The following is an 18,773-nucleotide window of genomic DNA, read 5'->3' as shown; positions in this document are numbered from 1 at the left end:
CAGGCCCAGGAAGCAGGGAGGGGTGGTTCTGGGGCACGCCTGCGTGGCCAGGTCTCTGCTGCTGCTGCTGGATCAGGAAGCTCTGAGGAGCCGGCCCGCTTCCGAGCACCTGTCCGTGTTCCTGCTGGGCAGGGCTGGCAGGTACGGCCGGCCGATTACTCGCGTGCCTGGTCGTGGCCTAACCGGGCTCCCCGGGTGTGGCCCCAAGCAGATTCCGGGCACAGCGGCCAGGTCCCTCCCCCTGCATGGTGGGGTGGCCTAGGCAACAGAGGTGGGCAGGATGAGGGGAGCGTGTGCAGCCCCTTAGGACAGTCTGGTGGCTCGGCTCAGAGAGCAGTCCCCGTGGACTGCCAGGTTGGACAGACAGCAGCCGCAGTGTGGGGTCTCCCTGGGTCCTGTCTGACTCCACCTGCTCCCAAGCCCCTTTGCCCCCACCCACTGCAGCACCTCAGGGTGGGTCTCCTTCTGGAGAAGGCTGGTGGCCAGTGGCCCTGTCCCACACACACCCTCACCCCCACTCACAAGGACCCCCACTCGCCTCCCAGGCCCCAGAACCAGAGCCTTGAGTCCCAAAGCAGATCCACAAACAGGAGCTGTTGTCCAGGGCTTGCTGCCCTGCTGGGAATCCTGCCTCTCCCCCTTCAGCAGTTCCTGTCATCGGGAACCCCCCGCCCTGCAGGACCACATGGCCATGACCTTGTGTATACACTTACTCACCAGCAACCAGAGTGAAGCAGATGACAGGGGTGTGGGCGAGAGTGAGCTGTCATTGTCACCAGAGTAAAAAGAGGCTGAGGCCAGGGCAGGCGGGGAGACCTAAGACGTGCAGACAGGCTTGGCATACTCACGTGTGTATGCGCAATGGGACGTGGAGCTCGGGGCGTTCACCTGTGTATGCGAAGCTCTGGACGTGGACCGTGACTCGGTGTTGCGGACTGTCCCACAGACTGCCCAGGTCCTGCCTCCAGTGGTAAGGGCCTGGACCCTTTACCCCCATGACACCACCCCCATGCTACAAGCAGGGAAACTGAGGCTCAGAGAGGGCCCGTGACCTGCGCAAGGTGGGAGGACCTGCCTGGCTCCAGCATGGCCTCTCTTGCACCCTGTCTGCTTCTAGAACCTTCCATTGAACTCATGGGGTGGGGTGTTTGCTGCTTTCCATTCCACGGATGCAATGTGATGAGTCGTCTTCCCTGTGGACGCCCACCCTTCCCATACCCCCCTCATGGCACTGGTGAAGGCAGTCCTGGTAGGCTCACTCAGTCACTGGACGTGATGGATGTGAAGGGGTTGTCCACGCTGACAGCAGGACCCCACCAGGTGGGAGAGGTCCTTCCAGAGAGCATGCCCCGCACCCAGCTCCTCGGGGCTCCCAGAGACAGCCCCTCATTGTTAGTCCATGCAAAGCAGAAAACTTCCCGCTCCAACCCCTGTGCTCACCCAGGGCATGCAAATTAGGGAGGTGCCCAGCAGTGCTCAGCAAAGTCCCATCTCCTGCCCTCTGGATTTCTGTTCTGTGAATAGCTCTCAAGCATCATCTTGCAAAATTGAAAGCACTCCCACACCCCCACTCACAGGACAGACACCAGCGTGGATTCAGAAGGCCAGAGGAGAGAACTAGCCTCCAGCCCCCCTGGTGCACCATGACAGAAGGAGCCATGGGAGCAGGCGGCCTGGGCTCCAGGGCTGGGGGCATGTCCCACCCAACAGTGTGGGCCCTGGGGCGGCCAGGAGAGGGCCCGTCTCTGGCCCCTGGAATTTGCTGGCTGGGCCACAAAGAGACAGGGGGCCATGAAACCCAGGCTCTTCCCTGGCATGTGCTCTGAGTGCAGCTTGGGAGAGGAGCCTGGCTGCCCCTGATGCCCCACCCAGGTCTGGGCATCCTTGGGGCACGTATTCAACCATCCTGCAGTAATTCCTCTGGGAGCTGGGGTAGGAGGGTGGTAGGGTCAGGGGCTGGTCATCCAAGGCTCAAATGTGGCTCTGGTACCCTGCATCCTGCTTCTGGCTGGCAGGAGCTGACTCTTCGGACAGCCTCCAACTCCAGAAACAAGACCTGCCTACCTTCCTTAGGAAGCAAATGAGCAGAAGTGCACAGTGCATGGGAAAGTTGTTCTAGTCCCAGGTTCTGAGACCTGGCATGGCCAGCTGCCCACGCATGCTGCTTCCCACATGAGAACACCTGGGGCTCCCTGGGCAGCATGGAGTTCTTCCCTAAAGGCAAACCAGCCACACGCTGTAGTCACAGGCGTCAAAGAAGTCAATGCTTCCCACCCCCAAGGCACAGGTGACTGAGCCCGGCCAGCGCTGGGGAATAGAGAACCAGTCTCTCCTTGAAACTACACACACACACGCCCATGCATGCACAACATTGCACATGCCTACACATACAGAAGCACACATGCACAATTATACATGCTCCCATGTGTCCATGTGCACACATGTACACATGCACGTGTGTGATATCTACACATGCCCCCACATGTATGTGGACATATGCACATGTACACACTGCCACATGAACACACGCACAACATGGACCTATGCCCACATGTGCACATACACATATGCACGTGACTATACAGCATGGAACTATGTACACACATACATATATGCACATGCACACACGTGTATAGCAGGTACATGCTCCCATATATACAAATGCACACATGCTCAACATAGACCTGTGCCCACATGTACACATACACACATGCACATGATGCACGGCATGGACACATTCCCACAAGTTGCATATGCACACACATGCATGCACACCCACACATGTGCACACATTGCAATGCATGCATGTACACACGTGCACACACCTGCACAATGCACATGTGCATATGCACAATGTACACATGTAAGTGCACACGCCTATACACACATGCGTGCATACACTCCCGCTCCCCGTGGGAGCCCCAGGTGCAGAACTGCCTGATGGAGTCTGCAGGGCAAGCTGTTGTTGTTTGCCATCGAGTCGGACCCGACTCATAGTGACCCCTCCTTGGGTTTCTGAGGTGGTATCACTACGGAAGTAGATTGCCCAACCTTCCTTCCAAGGAGTGGCTGGTGGGTTTGAACCACCAGCCTTCTGGTTAGCAGTCAAGTGCCTTAGGCACTGCGCTACTCTTAACCGCCCTGGCTAAGCCCCAGCAGGCCTGTGACTCTGGGGAGGTAGACGCGGCTGGACCTCTGGCTGGATGGGGGTTCCCTCACCCCGCTGTCTGCCTCTGTGTGCCAGGCTGGGGGATTGCAGTGGGCTGGAGGGATCCGCTCCGCTCCAGCGGCACCACGCTCCTTGCGTGGCTGGAGGGGCTCGTCCTGGGTCCGACAGGCTGGCCAGAGTGTTCGGCGTCTGTGCTCCTCATCCGGCTTTGGCTGAGCCTCGTCAGCCTTAGATGTTCCCTGACAAGTAGCCAGCAGGTGCTGGGAGGGGCCAAGGAGGAAGCAGGTGCCAGGCCCAGCAGCCACCCGGAGGGGGGCCCACAGGCAATACTGTTGGAACAGGAGCGTGAGCACTGACCAGGGTGGCTCTAGATGCTGTCTCAGACCCTCTGTGGGCTGGGGATCCCCGAGCGTTGTGGCCGTGCCTGGCCCCTGAGTCCCTGGAAGGCCCGGCTGCTCCCTTCCCGATGAAGATGCCACAGGTCTGGAAAGTCTCCCCAAGATGGAAGCTCCGCCTTCTGGAGGGAACATGGCACCTAGAGGCGGAAACCCTGTCGGAAGCATGCTGTTCAGGAGGGACGTGGACGGCGGACAGTGCTGCAGCTGCTGCATGGGGTCTCGGGGAGCTGCTGGGCGGGCGCTGAGCACGTCTCGGGGAACCGCTGGGTGGTGCTGCCCCAGGTCTCAGCAGCTGCTGGGCAGGAGCTGCTCGGGCGTAGCCAGAGGGACCATCAGACCACCTGGCGGACACTGAAGTGTGATTCTAAGTCCACTGGTTTAAAGGGCCCTGATCTGTGATCTGACACTGAGCTTCAGAGAGCCCGAACCTCTCCTTCAGGTCAGCCAGCCTCAAGCAAGTCGCTCTTTGGTTGTTGAGGTTCTTCTTTTGAAACGGGAAGTCACCCTCTTTCCTCGGGGCCACTCCGACTGTGGGCGCTGGGCGCGCAGGCCTTGCTTAGCCTTGCTCTGGACCGGTGCTTCTGCAGCAAACCTGCAGCCTGCGCGGAGCTCCCAGGGAGTCCGCCTCCGCCTTGAGTGCCTGCGGGGCTGCTCTGCGGGGAGAGTCTCGCCCTGTGGCTATTGGTTCCATACCTGCTCCACGGCCCCTGGAGCTATGTCCGCACTCTGACGAGGGCCCGGTTCTGTCGAGGGCCTGGTTCTGATGAGGCCCGGTTCTAATGAAGGCCCAGTCTGACAAGGGCCTGGTTCTGTTGAGAGACCCAGTTCTGTTGAGGGCCCGGTTCTCTTGAGGGCCCGGTTCTGACGAGGCCCAGTTCTGACGAGGATTCTGGAATTGGAGCCCCTGCCTGGCCGTGCAAAGGAGCAGTTGCTGGGGCCCAGGTCCGAGAGGACACCAGGCGGGCAGAGCCATTGCTGCCCCAGGGTTGGGGGTCAGGAGTGTCCACCGTGGCGAGGACGTGTCTGTGGATGGACGCATGTTTGCTAACCAGAAATTCTTCCTGCAGAACAAACAGCCACCGAGCGGCCTCAGCCCCTGGGACCCACCTGACGACCCCTGCTGCTGGATCGGAAGGCCCAGCCACGGGCAGAGATGCCCCAGCACCTGACGGGGATCAGGCCCTTCACCTCCATGCCCCAGCTGGCCCACCCCAGGGCACCCCTGCCCGTGTCCCCCAGCCAGAGAGGGCCCCTCGGCACACCGACGGGCCACGGCCCCCTGGACCCCTGTAGCCAGCCTCTGTGCGAGTCCAGGGCTGGGAAGCGCGGCCCGGGCCCCGCCCGCGAGGTGCGTTACGTGTCCACAGAGCCAGCGGACACGGCCTGCGGCTGGTGTACCTTTGCGCCCGAGTGCCTGCAGGCCTTCAACACGGCGCGGGGCGTGCTCCTGTTCCTGTGCCTGGCGTCCTTCCTGCAGGGCATGACCGTGAACGGCTTCATCAACACCGTCATCACGTCCATCGAGCGGCGCTTCGACCTGCACAGCTACCAGAGCGGCCTGGTGGCCAGCGCCTACGACATTGCTGCCTGCCTCTGCCTCACGTTCGTCAGCTACTTCGGCGGCTCCGGCCACAAGCCCCGCTGGCTGGGCTGGGGCGTGCTGCTCATGGGCCTGGGGTCATTCGTGTTTGCACTGCCCCACTTCACCGCCGGCCGCTACGAGGTGGAGGTGGCCGAGGAGGTGGCCGCCTGCCGGGGCAACCACAGCATCGCCTGCGTTGACAGCAACTCGGGCCTGTCCCACTACCGGCTGGTCTTCATGCTGGGCCAGTTCCTGCACGGTGCCGGTGCCACGCCGCTCTACACACTGGGCGTCACCTACCTGGACGAGAACGTCAAGTCCAGCTACTCGCCCATCTACATCGGTGAGTGGGGCTGGCAGGCCCAGGGGTGGGCACGCAGCTGGGAGATGGTTTCCCAGGCTTGGGACAATGCCCCCTGATCCCAGCTGAGCCCATGGGGACTTCTGGGCTCCACGTTTTCCTCTGTGACAGCAAGTGAGCGATTGCTTGTCCTGCCTGGGGGCAGGGAGGGAGATGGTATGGCCTTCATGGAAGCGCCCGCTGCAATGACATGGGCTTGTTGCTGCCCGCCTGCCAGATAGGGAATGACAGTGAGCGCTGTGCTCGGACACCAGAGCAGGCTGGGTGGAGGGCGGGCAGCGCCCCCTCCTGCCGTGGCCCGCAGCTGTCCCTAGCACACCCACTTGGGGGTGAAGTTCTCAGGTGCAGGTGGTGACCAGGACCAGCCCTCGGGGACCGTCCTTGTGTCTCTCCTCACCCACCAGCTCTGCCTGGGATCTGGGGGCAGATGAGGGGGACGGAGGGGACCCTGGAGGTGTTGGGCTGAGAGACTGAGGATTTCAGGAGAAAAACCAAAGTGTTCCAGGCAATCCACAAACTCGCAGATTCATGCACAGTGAAGCAAAGGCACTGTGGGTGTGGCATCCCCTAGCCCCAGACCCATTCTCGGACAGTCTGTGGAAACAAGTGCAGAACCCCCAGCATGCCCGGGAGCCCACTGCTCCTCCTCCAGTGTGCCTGGGATCCCATTGCCCCTCCCCTAGCATCCCAGGATGCCGCTGCCCCTCCCCCTGGGCTGCAGCAGTGAGGCCGGCTGGCCTTCCAGACATTCAACTTGGTGGTCTCTCATCCCCCAGGGAGGACACCTTTGGGACTGTGGCAGAGACTGACTGGCCAGCGAGGCAGGGCTTCTCCCAGGAGGGTGGGTTCTGCACGTCCCCCGTGGGCTCCCCGTGCTGGGTGTGCTGTGAGCTGCATCTGCAGCCCCTTGCTGCCCAGCGTGTCTGGCGGCCCTGACCACTGGGTCTCCCTTGCAGCTGTCTTCTACACCGCAGCCATCCTAGGCCCGGCAGCCGGCTACCTGGTGGGAGGTGCATTACTGAACATCTACACGGAGGTGGGCCAGCGGTGAGTGACTGAGCCGTCTGTGTGAGAGGGGCTTGCATGCCCTGAGGCTGCCAGTGTGGCGGGAGTCCGGGCTGGCGCAGAGACCAAGCTGCTCACAGCTCTCGAGGGCAAGGCGGGGCTCCAGGGCAGGAGGGCACCCCACTGACTGGAGTTGGGGGTTTGGGGAGCCTGTCAGCGTGGCCTGGGGAGGTGGCGCTGGGTGTAGACCGTGGCCACAACACAGGGGCTCTCCGGAAGCTTCCTGAGACGTGGTCGCAGTTTCTGGATCCTGCCTGCTGCCAGGGCGCATTCTGGTGTTTCTCTCCTTCCCTGTAGTTTTTGTTTGTGATCCTGCTGTTGTGGTTGTTGGTTGCCGTGGAGTCAGCTCCGACGCACAGCGAGCCCATGTGCAATAGAACAAAACCCTGCTAAACGTAAGCAGGAAAGAAATTAACTGAGAGAGAAACAGACAGAGGGAGAGAGGACCCGGGTCCTTGGCCACATTCGGCGGGAGGCCAAGTGGCCGGGAGGCTGCTCTGAGCGAGGGCGGCTGGGCCTGGGGCTGGCAGGCCAGTATGCAGAGGACAGAGCCAGAGGGGTGCCCGGCACGGTGAGGGACGAGATGACACGTGCTGGCACGGTGCTGACCCACATCCGCTGTCTCCCCAGGACGGAGCTGACCACCGAGAGCCCACTGTGGGTCGGTGCCTGGTGGGTCGGATTCCTGGGCTCTGGGGCCGCTGCCTTCCTCCTCACCATCCCCATCCTCGGCTACCCGCGGCAGCTGCCAGGTGGGTGTCCCCACTGCCCTTAGTCTGTGTAGCGGTGGAACCCCACTTCCCACCCTTCCTGCTCCCCACCCGAGCCGCCTTGCAGCACACCCGTCCTCTCCTGGTTGTTTTGAAGCAGTGAACCATGTGGATGGTCCTGGGTGAGCTCTCCCAAGGGTGGGAGAGTCGCTGTCCTGCAGGGCATCCCTGGGGCCCCTCCTGGGGGCCGAGGAGCAGCTGATTTCAGCCGTGGGGTGCCACACCATCCTTCCTCTTCCCGCTGGTCTTGAGAGCCAACCGCCTGCCCTCACGCCTCCGTCCCACCAGCCACTCACGGCAGGGCCTCTGCTGTCCCATGCCGTCCCCTCAGGCCAAGACAGGTGTGTGGATGTGCATGACGCACCACAACAGCAGGGACCGTTGCATACCTGTTGCCTCTGACCCCCATGTCCTTCCAGGCACCCAACGCTACGTGGTCATGAGAGCATCGGAGACCCAGCAGCTCAAGGACGGTGGGCTCCGGACCACGGCCAACTCCGACTTCGGGAAGACCGTGAGGGACCTACCTCTGTAAGCATCAACACTCACCAAGCCCTGTCCTGCAACCTCTGAGGATTCCCTCCCCATGCAGTCGCCCCAGGGACCCCCGCGAGGGAGGGCCAGTGGCTCCACCCACTTACCCACTGGGGTTCAGGTCCCCAGGCTTCCGGGGCCGGAAGGTGAAGGAGAAGCAGGTGGAAACTCCTGGGTGGAAACCATGGTCCCTAATTAGGGCTACAGACTGGAGGTCAGCCCCACAGCAGGTCCAGGGTCAGCCTGGGGGGCCGCAACTCACACCTGTCTGCCCGGCCCAGGCCTCTTCGCCAGGCCAGTTAGCTGTAGCCACTGAGAGCCAGGGCCAAAAAGGTGCTAGAAGAGCAGGGGCGCTCAGTGCAATGGAGACGCTGCGCCTGGGGCTTAGTGGACAATGGAGACGCTGAGGCCAGGGCTTAGCAGGTGATGGTCTTTCTTCCAAGTGGTTGCTCTGTCGTTGGTGGACACGCGTCTGCTATGAGTACCAGGACTCCAGACAGAGCCCCAGACCACCAGTGACGGAGGCGCTGGGGGAATCACTGAGCGTCGCTGAAAGCAGACGCTGACAGGCTTGCTTTTTGTTCCCCTCCTCCTGGTTAAACAGGACCCACTTCCTTCAGAACTTACTTGCAAACCAGGGGTGTTTGTTGATGGGGTCACACCTGGGACAGTGCAGTCACCCCAGCAGCAGACAAGTCTGGTCTTTGTCAAGGGCCCTGCCGCTCAGAGGCTGAGCAAGTGAGGGTGGGGGCTCAGTTGTGGGACGGGAAAGTTGGATGGAGCTGAGGACAGTGGCCGGGGTCTCTCTGTCCCTAGAGGGTTCTTTGCTTTGGGTCCTCCCCATGGTTGTAATTTCTGAACGTGTTTCTAAATTCTCCCTGTTCACCACCCAGGGCGGGGCTCTCCTGCGGCTGCTGAAAGGCTCTGCCACGGACCGAGAGCCGTGAAGTGTAGGCAGGGGTCCTCCCTCACTTCTGAAGGCGCGCACAGGGCTGAGCTCCTAACCGGGGCTCTGGGGGAGGCTCCTTCCTTGTCCCTGCAGCTCCTGGTGGCCCTGGCGTTCCTCAGCCTCTGGCAGCACTGCCTCACCTGCCCCTTTCACACGGCCACCTTCCCTCTCCACCTGTCGGTGCGTCTCTGTTCCTTTCATGACGTAGTGACACCAGTCGCTCTGGGTTAGGACCTGCTTCCAACATGACCTCCTGGGACAGCTACAGCCTCAAAGACCCAAACAAGATCATGCTCACAGGCTCTGGGGGCCCAGCATTTTTTTTTTTTTTTTAAATTGTGATTTGGGTGAAGATTCACAGAGCAAATTCACTTTGCATACAGCAGTTCACAAACACTTTGTCTCATGACATTGACAATCTACCACAACCAGCATGTCTCTTTTGGGGGACAGAAATCAATGCATAATACCTAGGAAAGAGGTTTTGTGGGGGGTTAGCCCTTAGGACGTTTTATTTCTTTATTTCATTTCGCACGTTTTGATGTGGTGTGGGTGAGAGGTGACCCAGCACGTTCACGTCCCATTCAACAGTTTAAACACTGTGTGTTTCACGATGCTGGTCACAGTCCCCTCAATGTCACTAGTCTCCCCACTCCTCCCCTGCTTCCTCTTTCCAGTTCACCCCTCTTTCCTGACCCTTCTTGCCGCCTGAACTTTGTTCTCAGGCAAATGCTGCCCGTTTGTTCTCAGGTGGCCCACATTCCTCCCAGGTGTGACAGTTCATGTTATAGGCCTGTCTCTTGTTTGGCTGAAAGGTGATCTCTGGCGGTGGATTCAGTTCCAGGTTTGAAAGATGTCTAAGGACCGTAGTCTCAGGGTTCCTCCAGTCTCTATCAGACAAGAAAGTCGGGTCTTTTTCAGGGTTTTAATTGTGTTCTACATTTTCCTCCTGTTGTGTTCCTGGTCAGAGCGGGGAGTGGTTGTAGCTGGGCACCATCTAGTTCTGGTCCCAGGCTAGTGGAGGCTGTCATTCTTGGGGTCCATCAGGCCTGAGCACTGATTGCTCCCTGGAGTCTCTGTTTTCATCGTTGTTCTTTGCTCTGGACGGGACGAGACCCATAGTCATATCAGCAGTGGCCTCTTACAAGCTCTTGTTTTTCCCCTAATTGTGATTGGGGTGAAAATTTACAGAGCAAATTCGTTTTCCATTCAACAGCTCGTACACATTTTGTTTCATGACATTAATTGCTTGCAGCCTCCACAGTGTGATGGCTCTCTTCCCACTTCCTCCCTGAACTTGCCCTTTTCCTGAGTCCGTTCTTTCCTGGGCATTCCTGCCCTCTGAGCTATCTCTCTGCTCAAATGCCACCCTTCTGTTCTCCCATGATTGTCCTAAGGAGGGTACGTACCTGGTGTAATTGTTCACCTCGTAGGCCTGTCTGTCATTTGGCTGGAAGGTAAGCCATGGGAGTGAGTTCAGTTCCAGGCCTGAAGGGTGACTAGGGGCTCTAGTGTCAGGGGTTCCACCAGTATCTATCAGCCCAGGAAGCCTGGTCTTTTTTATGATTTTGAATTTTGTTCCACATTTTTCTCCTATTCTATCTAGGATCTCCTGCACTGATCCCTTTCTTAGTGGTTGACAGTGGTGGCTGGGCACCATCTAGTGCTTCTGGTCTCAGGGTCATGTAGGCTGAGGTCCCCATGGTTCACCCATCCCTTGGACTAATTGGTTCCATGCATCTTTGGTTTTCTTCACTCTTCTTTGCTCTGGATGGGGAAAGGCCAATTGTTGCATCTTTGGCGGCCAGTCACAAGCTTCTCAGACCCCAGAAGCTACTCAACAAAGTAGGCTGTGGGGCAATATCGTTGTGTAGTATGTAGTGCCACTTGAGCTTGATGTCCCCTGCAACCATGGCCCCAAGCCCACGGGTTCAGTGACTCACTCCCTCAAGGTGTTTGGCTGTGGCTGAGAAGTTACCCTAACTTTGCCCCCTGTTAGCTGTATTATATGTCTGGACATTCTTACAGCACATACAAATATGGGTGTGGGAGCATCATCTACCAGACTTATACACGGTCATGGATATTTTCCCTTCTGCCTACCGGTCCCTGATCATTCAGCCTGTCTGCTGAGGTACCTACTTGGGGATTAATGTTGGTGTCACTGATACTGTAGGACTGTGTGTGTCAACATGTGCACCTTTGTGGTCTGACCTCTTGTGTGCCTCTCCACGTCCTTTTCCTTAGTGATGTTACATCACTTACTTGTTTGTAGTGTATTGCCTTTCCCTTCACCCAGTACAATACTTATCTCTCACCTAGCCAGCAATTTTCTCTCCCTCCCCTCCCATTCCTGGTAACCAACAAAGAGAGTTTCCTTCCATGTGTAAACCTCTCCTTGACTTTTTATAATAGTGGGTGTATATAATATTTGTCCTTCTGTGATTGACTTACTTCACTCATCATAATGGCCTCCAAGTTCACCCACATGATGATGTGTTTCCTAGATTCTTCATTGTTCTTTAATTTGCATAGTATTCCATTTTGTACATGTACTGTAGTTTGGTTATCCATTAATCTGCTGATGGGCACTTAGGTTGTTTCCATCTCTTTGCTATTGTGAATAGTGCTGCAATGAACATGGGTGTGCATATGTCTGTTCTTGTCATGGCTCTCACTTCGTTAGGATCTATACCTGGTAATGGGATTGCTGGGTCAAATGTTATTTCTAATTCCAACTTTTTAAGGAATCACCATACTGCTTTCCACAGTGGTTGTACCATTTTACAGTCCCACCAGCAGTGTATGAGAGTCCCAATCTCTCCATATCCTCACCAGCATTTGTTATTTTCTGTCTTGTTGAACTTTGCCATTAGTGGTGGGCTGAGATGGTATCTCATTGTTGTTTTGATTTGTGTCTCTCTAATGGCTAATGATTGCGAGCATTTCTTCATGTGTTTGTTGGCTGCCTGAATATTCTCTTTGTTGAAGTGTCTATTCATGTCTTCTCCCATTTTTTAATTGGATTATTTGTCTTTTTGTTATTGAGGTGTTGGAGTTTCCTATAAATTCTAGAGATAAGTCCCTTGTCAGATATGTCATTGCCAAATATTTTTTCCCAATCTGTAGGTTCTTTTGACTCTCTTGGAGAAGTCCTTGGAAGCACATAAAAATTTTATTTTTAGAAGGCCCCATTCGTCTGATGTCTCTTCTGCTGTTTGTACATTTTGAGTTATGCTTGATAGTCTATTTGTGCCATATATTAGGGTCCCTAAATTTGGGCCTAGTTTTTCCTTGAGGAACTTTATAGTTTTAGGTTTCACATTTAAGTCTTTGATCCATCTGGAGTTAGTTTTTGTGTATGGTGTGAGGTATAGACCTTGTTTCATCTTTCTGTAAATGGATATCCAGTTTTGCCAGCACCACTGTTAAAGAGACCATCTCTTCCTCCATTGAATGGATTTCAGCCCTTTGTCAAAAATCAGCTGACCATAGGTCGATGGATCTATTTCTGGGTTCTCAGTTCTATTCCACTGGTCTATGTGTCTTGTACCAATACCAGGCAGTTTTGACTACTGTCGCTGTATAGTGGGTTTTGAGATCTGGCAGTGTGAGACCTCCTACTTTGTTTTTCTTCTTCAGTAGTGCTTTGCTATCCGAGGTCTCTTTCCTTTCCAAATGAAGTTAGTGATTGGTTTTTCCATGACTTGGGACATTTAAATAGACTTTCAGCACCTTATGTAATAAGCAGTTCACTGATGGGTTAGCACCTGCCCCCTCCGGGCCCTCACAAACGCAAACCCTTGTCTACCTGTGTGAATGACCCACGAGCCCCGAGTGCCACCATGTGGTACGTCAGCTGTGCAGCTGAGCTCCGGAGCTGAGTGCCCCGGGAGGGAGCAGCTCGAGTGGGTCCGATGTCACGTTAGAGAGACCGAGTTGGAGCCTTTCCAGTTGGGAAGGGCTGTCTGGCAGGGCACCACTGTGGTTGCCCTGAGGTATGTCCAGGCAGACAGTCCACCCCAGATGCACCTAAAAAGCCTGGTCTAGCAGAGTTTGCCGCAGCCTTCAAGCAAATGCTTGACACCCAAGACTAGACGCCAGGCCCCATGGAGCTTGTGTCCCCTCTGTCCTCAAGGAGGGGTTGCTAGGCCTCCTGAGCGTCCCCAAGTACAAACCAAGAGAAGTTGGGGAGCCTTCTCGGGGGCTTCTCGTTCCAAACCCAATCATTCTCCCAGGCTGGTGACCCCGCCCTGCCCCTCGGTGGCCCTGGTCCTTTGCCTAGGTGGCTGTTCAGTCCAGACACCTCCTGCACCCCGCTCCCCAGCTCCCCTGGAGGCCCCTCTGCTGCCCTTCAGTGTCACCCAGAGGTGGGTCACGGGCACTTGGCATCTCTGACGCCGGAACTCAGGCCAAGGTGGTGATAGCCATTGCATTGAGCAGCCGCAGCCCAGCCCCAGGGTAGTAGTTCTCTGTCACCAAGGCCTGGCAGGGAGTCACCTCAGCTCTCTTGTCCCTCACTCACGCTCAGGTGGGAGGGGCAATGGGCTTGGGAGGGGTCTGGTCCACCCTGACCCTCTGTCTCTTCTTTTCTCTGGTCTCCACGCCGTCCAACCTGTCCAGCTCCATCTGGCTCCTCCTGAAGAACCCCACGTTCATTGTGCTCTGCCTGACTGGGGCCACAGAGGCCACACTCATTACTGGCATGTCCACATTTGGCCCCAAGTTCCTCGAGGCCCAATTCAGCCTCAGTGCCTCGGAAGCCGCCACCTTGTTCGGTAAGAAAGCTCCCTGATTCTCTGTGGACCCTCTGCTTTCCCGTAAGTTCTCAGATACATAAGGGTCTTTGAGGACATCTTTTAGAAAGGCCCTCACAGGGCTGCTCCAGGTGGGAGCACAGGCTGGCCGGTGCGTCCCCCCAGGGCTGGTGCAGGTGGAAAGCAGCTCCGGGCTTTTCATCGAGTTCCTGCTGCCGTGTGATTGTTGGGCTGCAGGACGGAAGCAGGCTGGCTCCTCCATGAGGCCTTGGCGAGCCCTACCCAGAGCACATAGTGGTCAAATGGTGCCCTGCATCAGGGCCAGGCCCCGGTGGGACCGTGGTGGCCCTCTGAGTGGGCATGCACCTCTGGCAGCTTCTGGAGGGTGTGGGGGGCCTCCAGCTCACCAGAGGCCCCTGCTTACCCAATGCCCCAACTGCAGACATCAATGGCTATGCCTGTCAAGCACCCAGACTCAGGCCTGGGTGCCCTGTGAGCTGAGCACCCAGTGTCCCAGGGTCTCAGGCTTGTTGGCCAGAGCTCCTGGACCTGCCCAGTGGGTACGGTCTGTGGCCAGGGCAGGTTGGCCCTCCTGGGGCTGTGGGGACGGGGGACCTCCTCTCACCCCCTCTGCCAGCATTCATGAGTTAGTCCAGAGCTCGGGCGCCCACCTCGGCCTTACCAGAGGGAGGTGCCAGGTGTAGGGGGTCAGCGCTGGGTGTGGAGGGCAGGGGCCTCAGGGCAGTGTGTTTCACTCATGCCACAGTTAACACTCCCTGAGGGGGAAGAGGGTGCTGGATTAGGGGCCCCACCCTCCCTTCCTCCAACTGTGGCACCCAGATTCCCTCCTGGCCACTGCCTCTGAGGCTCACTAAGCACTTCCCTCCCAGGGTACCTGGTGGTGCCGGCGGGTGGAGGTGGTACCTTCCTGGGCGGTTTCTTGGTGAACAAGTTCAAGCTGCGAGGCGCGGACATCATCAAGTTCTGCCTTCTCTGCACCCTGACCAGCCTCCTGGCCATCTTCATCTTCTTCCTGCACTGCCCCAACATGCCCATGGCCGGCGTGACGGCCACCTACAGCGGGAGGTAAGGCAGGTGGGGCCTGGCTGGAGGGGACTCCCAACTGGGGGCAGTGACATGGAGACACATTGTGAAGACACACCTGTGCAAGAATGTACCTGTGTGGAGGCACCTGTGTGGGGACACATTTGTGTGGAGGCTCACCTGTGTGGAGGCTCACCTGTGTGGAGGCTCATCTGTGTGGAGGCTCACCTGTGTATAGGCACACCTGTGTGGAGACTCACCTGTGTATAGGGACACCTGTGTGGAGGCACACTTGTGTGGAGACTTACTTGTGTATGGGCACACCTGTGTGGAGATTCACCCATGTGGAGGCTCACCTGTGTGGAGTCATAATTGTGTGGGGACACACCTATGTGGAAGTACACCTGTGTGGAGATTCATCTGTGTGGGGACACACCTGTGTGGAGGCACACCAGTATGGAGTCACAACTGTGTGGGGACACACCTGTGTGGAAGTGCACCTGTGTAGAGACTCACCTGTGTATAAACACACCTGTGGAGACACACCTGTGTGGAGACTCACCTGAATGAAGATACACCTGGGTGAGGAGAGGGCCGGCAAGGCAAGGAGTACTGACGGACAAGGACACCCACACAGTGCCGCCTCAGTCGACAAGCCTCATTCGTAGAATGACACCAGGTCGGCTGTTAAGGACACCTGGGCTCAGGTCCCAGCTCTGTGCCTGTGTGGACCTTGGTCTACTCGTGTGCAGTGAGATGACAGCCGCCCACCTTCTGGTGTCCTGGGGGCTTCTCACCACCTGCTGACAAGTGTGTGGCCAGGCTGGCTCCATGAGCTCTGGTGGGGGTGCAACAGGAGCAACCTCTAAATAACACACACACACACACACACACACACACACTCTGCCTGCATCCCAGCCTGTGGGCTCCCTCCCAGGAACCTGCCACACAGATCCCCTTGCATGGTGCAGGGGACAGAGCCCCTGTGGTGTGTCTGAAGTAGCTGAAGCCTGGAAACAACCTAAAACTTGACCAGGAGGGGCCTGGCTAAGCCACAGTGTGTCCCCACAATGGGGTACTGTGCTGGCATTCAAAGGGACGAGAAAGCTCTTCATGGGTCAATACACTGTGAAGCAGGAAAGGGAAGGAGTGGAACAGAGTGGGTTTGAGTTTTAAAAAAGAGGGGCAAGGTGTGTGTGCATGTGCCTATATGAAAGTGTGCATGTGTGTGCATGTGTGTACGTGTATGTGTGTGCATGCATGTACGTGTGTGTGTGCGCGCATGCATATCGTGGCTTGCTGCACGCATGTGAGTCATCCCTGGATGTGTGCAGCCGGCAGCCTGGGCTGAGAATGGGAGGTGGCACACTTAGGGGACGTCTTCCCACCTAGTACTCTGCCCTGGTTCTGAGTGGTGAGTCACGTGAACGAATGGTCTATCCAGAAAGTAAACACGTTGGGACACGTGAGCTGTGCAAGATGAGCGCTCGCCTGCTTCCCAGCCGGTGGTCCAAGCCCACCCAGCCGCTCCACAGGGAAGAGCCAGCTATCTGCTGCTGGAAAGGTGACAGCCCAGGAACCCCTGTGGACACCTGTGCTCTGTCACTGGGGTGCTGAGTCAGGATTGACTCGATGGCACCCCACAGTGACAAGGTACCCAGGAGGCTGGAGACCGTGGGTGTGGGCCCCGGTGCAGCCATGAGACAGTTACCTCACAGAGCACGGATGCTGAGAGAGCCCCGCCCGGGGCGGAGGCAGGCTCAGGTCTGTTCAGATGGAGGTGGGGTGGAGACAGGACCCAGGGGGTGCCTGGGCCCTGTCCCACGTGCCTCCCCTCCCACCGCAGCCCCCTGCCTGAGGGCCACCTGCAGCTGACAGCGGCCTGCAACGTTGCCTGTGACTGCCAGCCGGAACACTACAGCCCCGTGTGCGGCTCTGACGGCACCATGTACTACTCGCCCTGCCATGCCGGCTGCCTGGCCCCGGCCACCACAGACCCGGGTGGCCGGAAGGTGAGTGTGGCCGCCGCCCAGGGCCCGCCATCCCCGCTGCGGACCTGGGGGCCTCGTGGCCCTAACTCCTGCGGACCTGGGGGGCCCCTGGCCCTTCCCCCTGTAATCAGCGTTGTTGTTGGGCTTCTCAGGTGTACCGAAACTGTAGCTGTGTCCCCCAGAACCTTGCCTCTGGCTTTGGCCAGGCCACCGCAGGGACGTGCACCTCGGCCTGTCAGAGAAAGCCCCTCCTTCTGGTTTTCATATTCGTTGTAATTCTCTTTACATTCCTCAGCAGCATTCCTGCGCTCACGGCCACCTTACGGTAAGAAACAGGGCGGGGTCTTCACGCAGAACCTTCCCTTGCAGCCCGAAGGTTGGAGCTCTGCGGGCCCTCGGCGGGCGGCCCTGCCACGGAGGCACCGGGCCCTGTCCCGGGCTCCTGCTGCGGAGCTTGCTGAGGCCTGCGTCGAGTCGGTGGGCGGGCAGCACACAGCTAGCTGGCCTGGCAGTGCCAGGGTGCTGGCCGCTGGGAGACGGGAGGCGGCCTGGGGCTCAGCCGGGCTCGCCCCGGTGTGGGGATGAACTTTTTTTTTTTTAATCGTGATTTGGGTGGAAGTTTACAGAGCAAATTCACTTTCCATACAGCAGCTCACATACACTTTGGCTCATGACATTGACCCCAGTTTACCACAATGCAACAGCTCCCCTCCCCCTTCCTCCCCATAGTTACCTCTTCCCTGTGTCCATCCTTCCCTGCTCTCCTGCCCCCCGAGCTGTCTCCCGGTGCATAAACAGCCCTTCTATTCTCCCATGCTTGTTCTCTCCCAGGAGTGTATCTGCCTCAGGTACATGTTCAGCTCATACGCCTGTCTTTTGTTTGGCTGGAAGCCACAGGTGTGGGTTCAGTTCCAGACCTGAAGGGACGCTAGGGGCCACCGTCTCAGTGGCTGCACCGGGCTCTGTCGGACCAGCACACCCGGGCCCGTGGGGTGAACTTTCGGTTCGCTGACTCTGCTTTTGTTGCAGGTGCGTACACGACCAGCAGAGGTCCTTTGCTCTGGGCATCCAGTGGATTGTCGTTAGGACGCTAGGTACGCAGTGCGAGGGCGTGCAGCCGTGTGCAGGGTGCGTGTTGATGGCACAAGAGTGCTGGCGGGTCCCTCACCAGCTCAGCCGTGCTCCCAAATCGTCCAGTGGAAGGGCCACCGTCATCTCATTTAAACCGAAAAGAACCAGCCAGCGTCCACCGGGCCCGTGCTGACCAGTCGTGGCCCTGTGTGCGACGAGCAGAACTGTCCCCCAGAGGGTCCGTGATGGCTGAGCTCTCACAAGGACATCACCAGGCCTCTCCTCTTGAACCTGGCCTTTCAGGGAACAGCCAAGCGAGTTAACCTGTGGCGCCACCAGGCTGAGTGGCCCGGCAGGCACCTGTGCCTCCTTAGCGGAAGGTCCTGCTGGAGCAAGAGGCCACCAGGGAATTTCCTAGCCCCAGTGCCATGTCCCCAGAGAAGGGAGACTGTGACCCCAGGCAGCCCTGAAAGGAGCCCTGACGATGCGGAGGTTAAAGCACTCTGGTGCGAACCACAAGGTCCGTGGTTTGAACCCCTCACCAGTGGCTTGCTGGAGAAGGACCTGCTGATCCGGCCCTGTAAAGATGACAGCCTAGGAAACTCCATAACCCCGAGGGGCAGTTCTTCCCTGTCGTGTGGGGTTGCCGCGCGCTGGAATTGACTGGCCAGCCCTGACGAGTGTCACCCTGATGTCCACAGCTCCTGCTTGCTTGGTACTGAGCCCCCTCTCTCCACAGGGGGCATCCCGGGGCCCATCATCTTTGGCTGGGTGATAGACAAGGCGTGCCTGCTGTGGCAGGACCAGTGTGGCGTCCAGGGCTCCTGCTTCGTGTACCAGAATGCAGCCATGAGTCGGTACATGCTTGTCACCGGGCTCCTGTACAAGGTGAGGGGGGTTGCGCCAGCTCCAGGGGCCCGCAGCAGGTCTCCCCGCTGACCCGGGATCTACCTGCTGACTCGAGGTCTCCCCCACTGACACGGTCTCCCCCACTGACCCGGGGTCTCCCCACTGACCCAGGGTCTCCCCTACTGGCCTGGTGTCTCTGCACTGACCTGTGGTCTCCCCACTGACCCAGGATC

At 58.1% G+C, this 18,773-nt stretch overlaps 1 protein-coding gene across 1 annotated transcript in view; it reads left to right on the top strand.

The window, feature by feature from the left end:
* Nucleotides 1-4,720: 4,720 nt before the first annotated feature.
* The window catches only part of SLCO4A1 (solute carrier organic anion transporter family member 4A1), a 17,154-nt gene continuing 3,101 nt past the window's right edge, over nucleotides 4,721-18,773 (top strand). The window contains exons 1-10 of the mRNA XM_007954714.1: nucleotides 4,721-5,492; nucleotides 6,467-6,557; nucleotides 7,206-7,327; nucleotides 7,765-7,876; nucleotides 13,452-13,606; nucleotides 14,476-14,671; nucleotides 16,476-16,641; nucleotides 16,773-16,945; nucleotides 17,650-17,714; nucleotides 18,431-18,579. Of these exons, the coding sequence (XP_007952905.1) occupies nucleotides 4,721-5,492; nucleotides 6,467-6,557; nucleotides 7,206-7,327; nucleotides 7,765-7,876; nucleotides 13,452-13,606; nucleotides 14,476-14,671; nucleotides 16,476-16,641; nucleotides 16,773-16,945; nucleotides 17,650-17,714; nucleotides 18,431-18,579 (2,001 nt within the window). The remainder of the gene's footprint in view (nucleotides 5,493-6,466; nucleotides 6,558-7,205; nucleotides 7,328-7,764; nucleotides 7,877-13,451; nucleotides 13,607-14,475; nucleotides 14,672-16,475; nucleotides 16,642-16,772; nucleotides 16,946-17,649; nucleotides 17,715-18,430; nucleotides 18,580-18,773) is intronic.

This window comes from Orycteropus afer, unplaced genomic scaffold (assembly GCF_000298275.1).
Source record: "Orycteropus afer afer isolate SDZICR_OR568_19922 unplaced genomic scaffold, OryAfe1.0 scaffold00469, whole genome shotgun sequence".
NCBI lineage: Eukaryota > Metazoa > Chordata > Mammalia > Tubulidentata > Orycteropodidae > Orycteropus > Orycteropus afer.
This window is presented reverse-complemented; position numbering and strand designations above follow the sequence as displayed.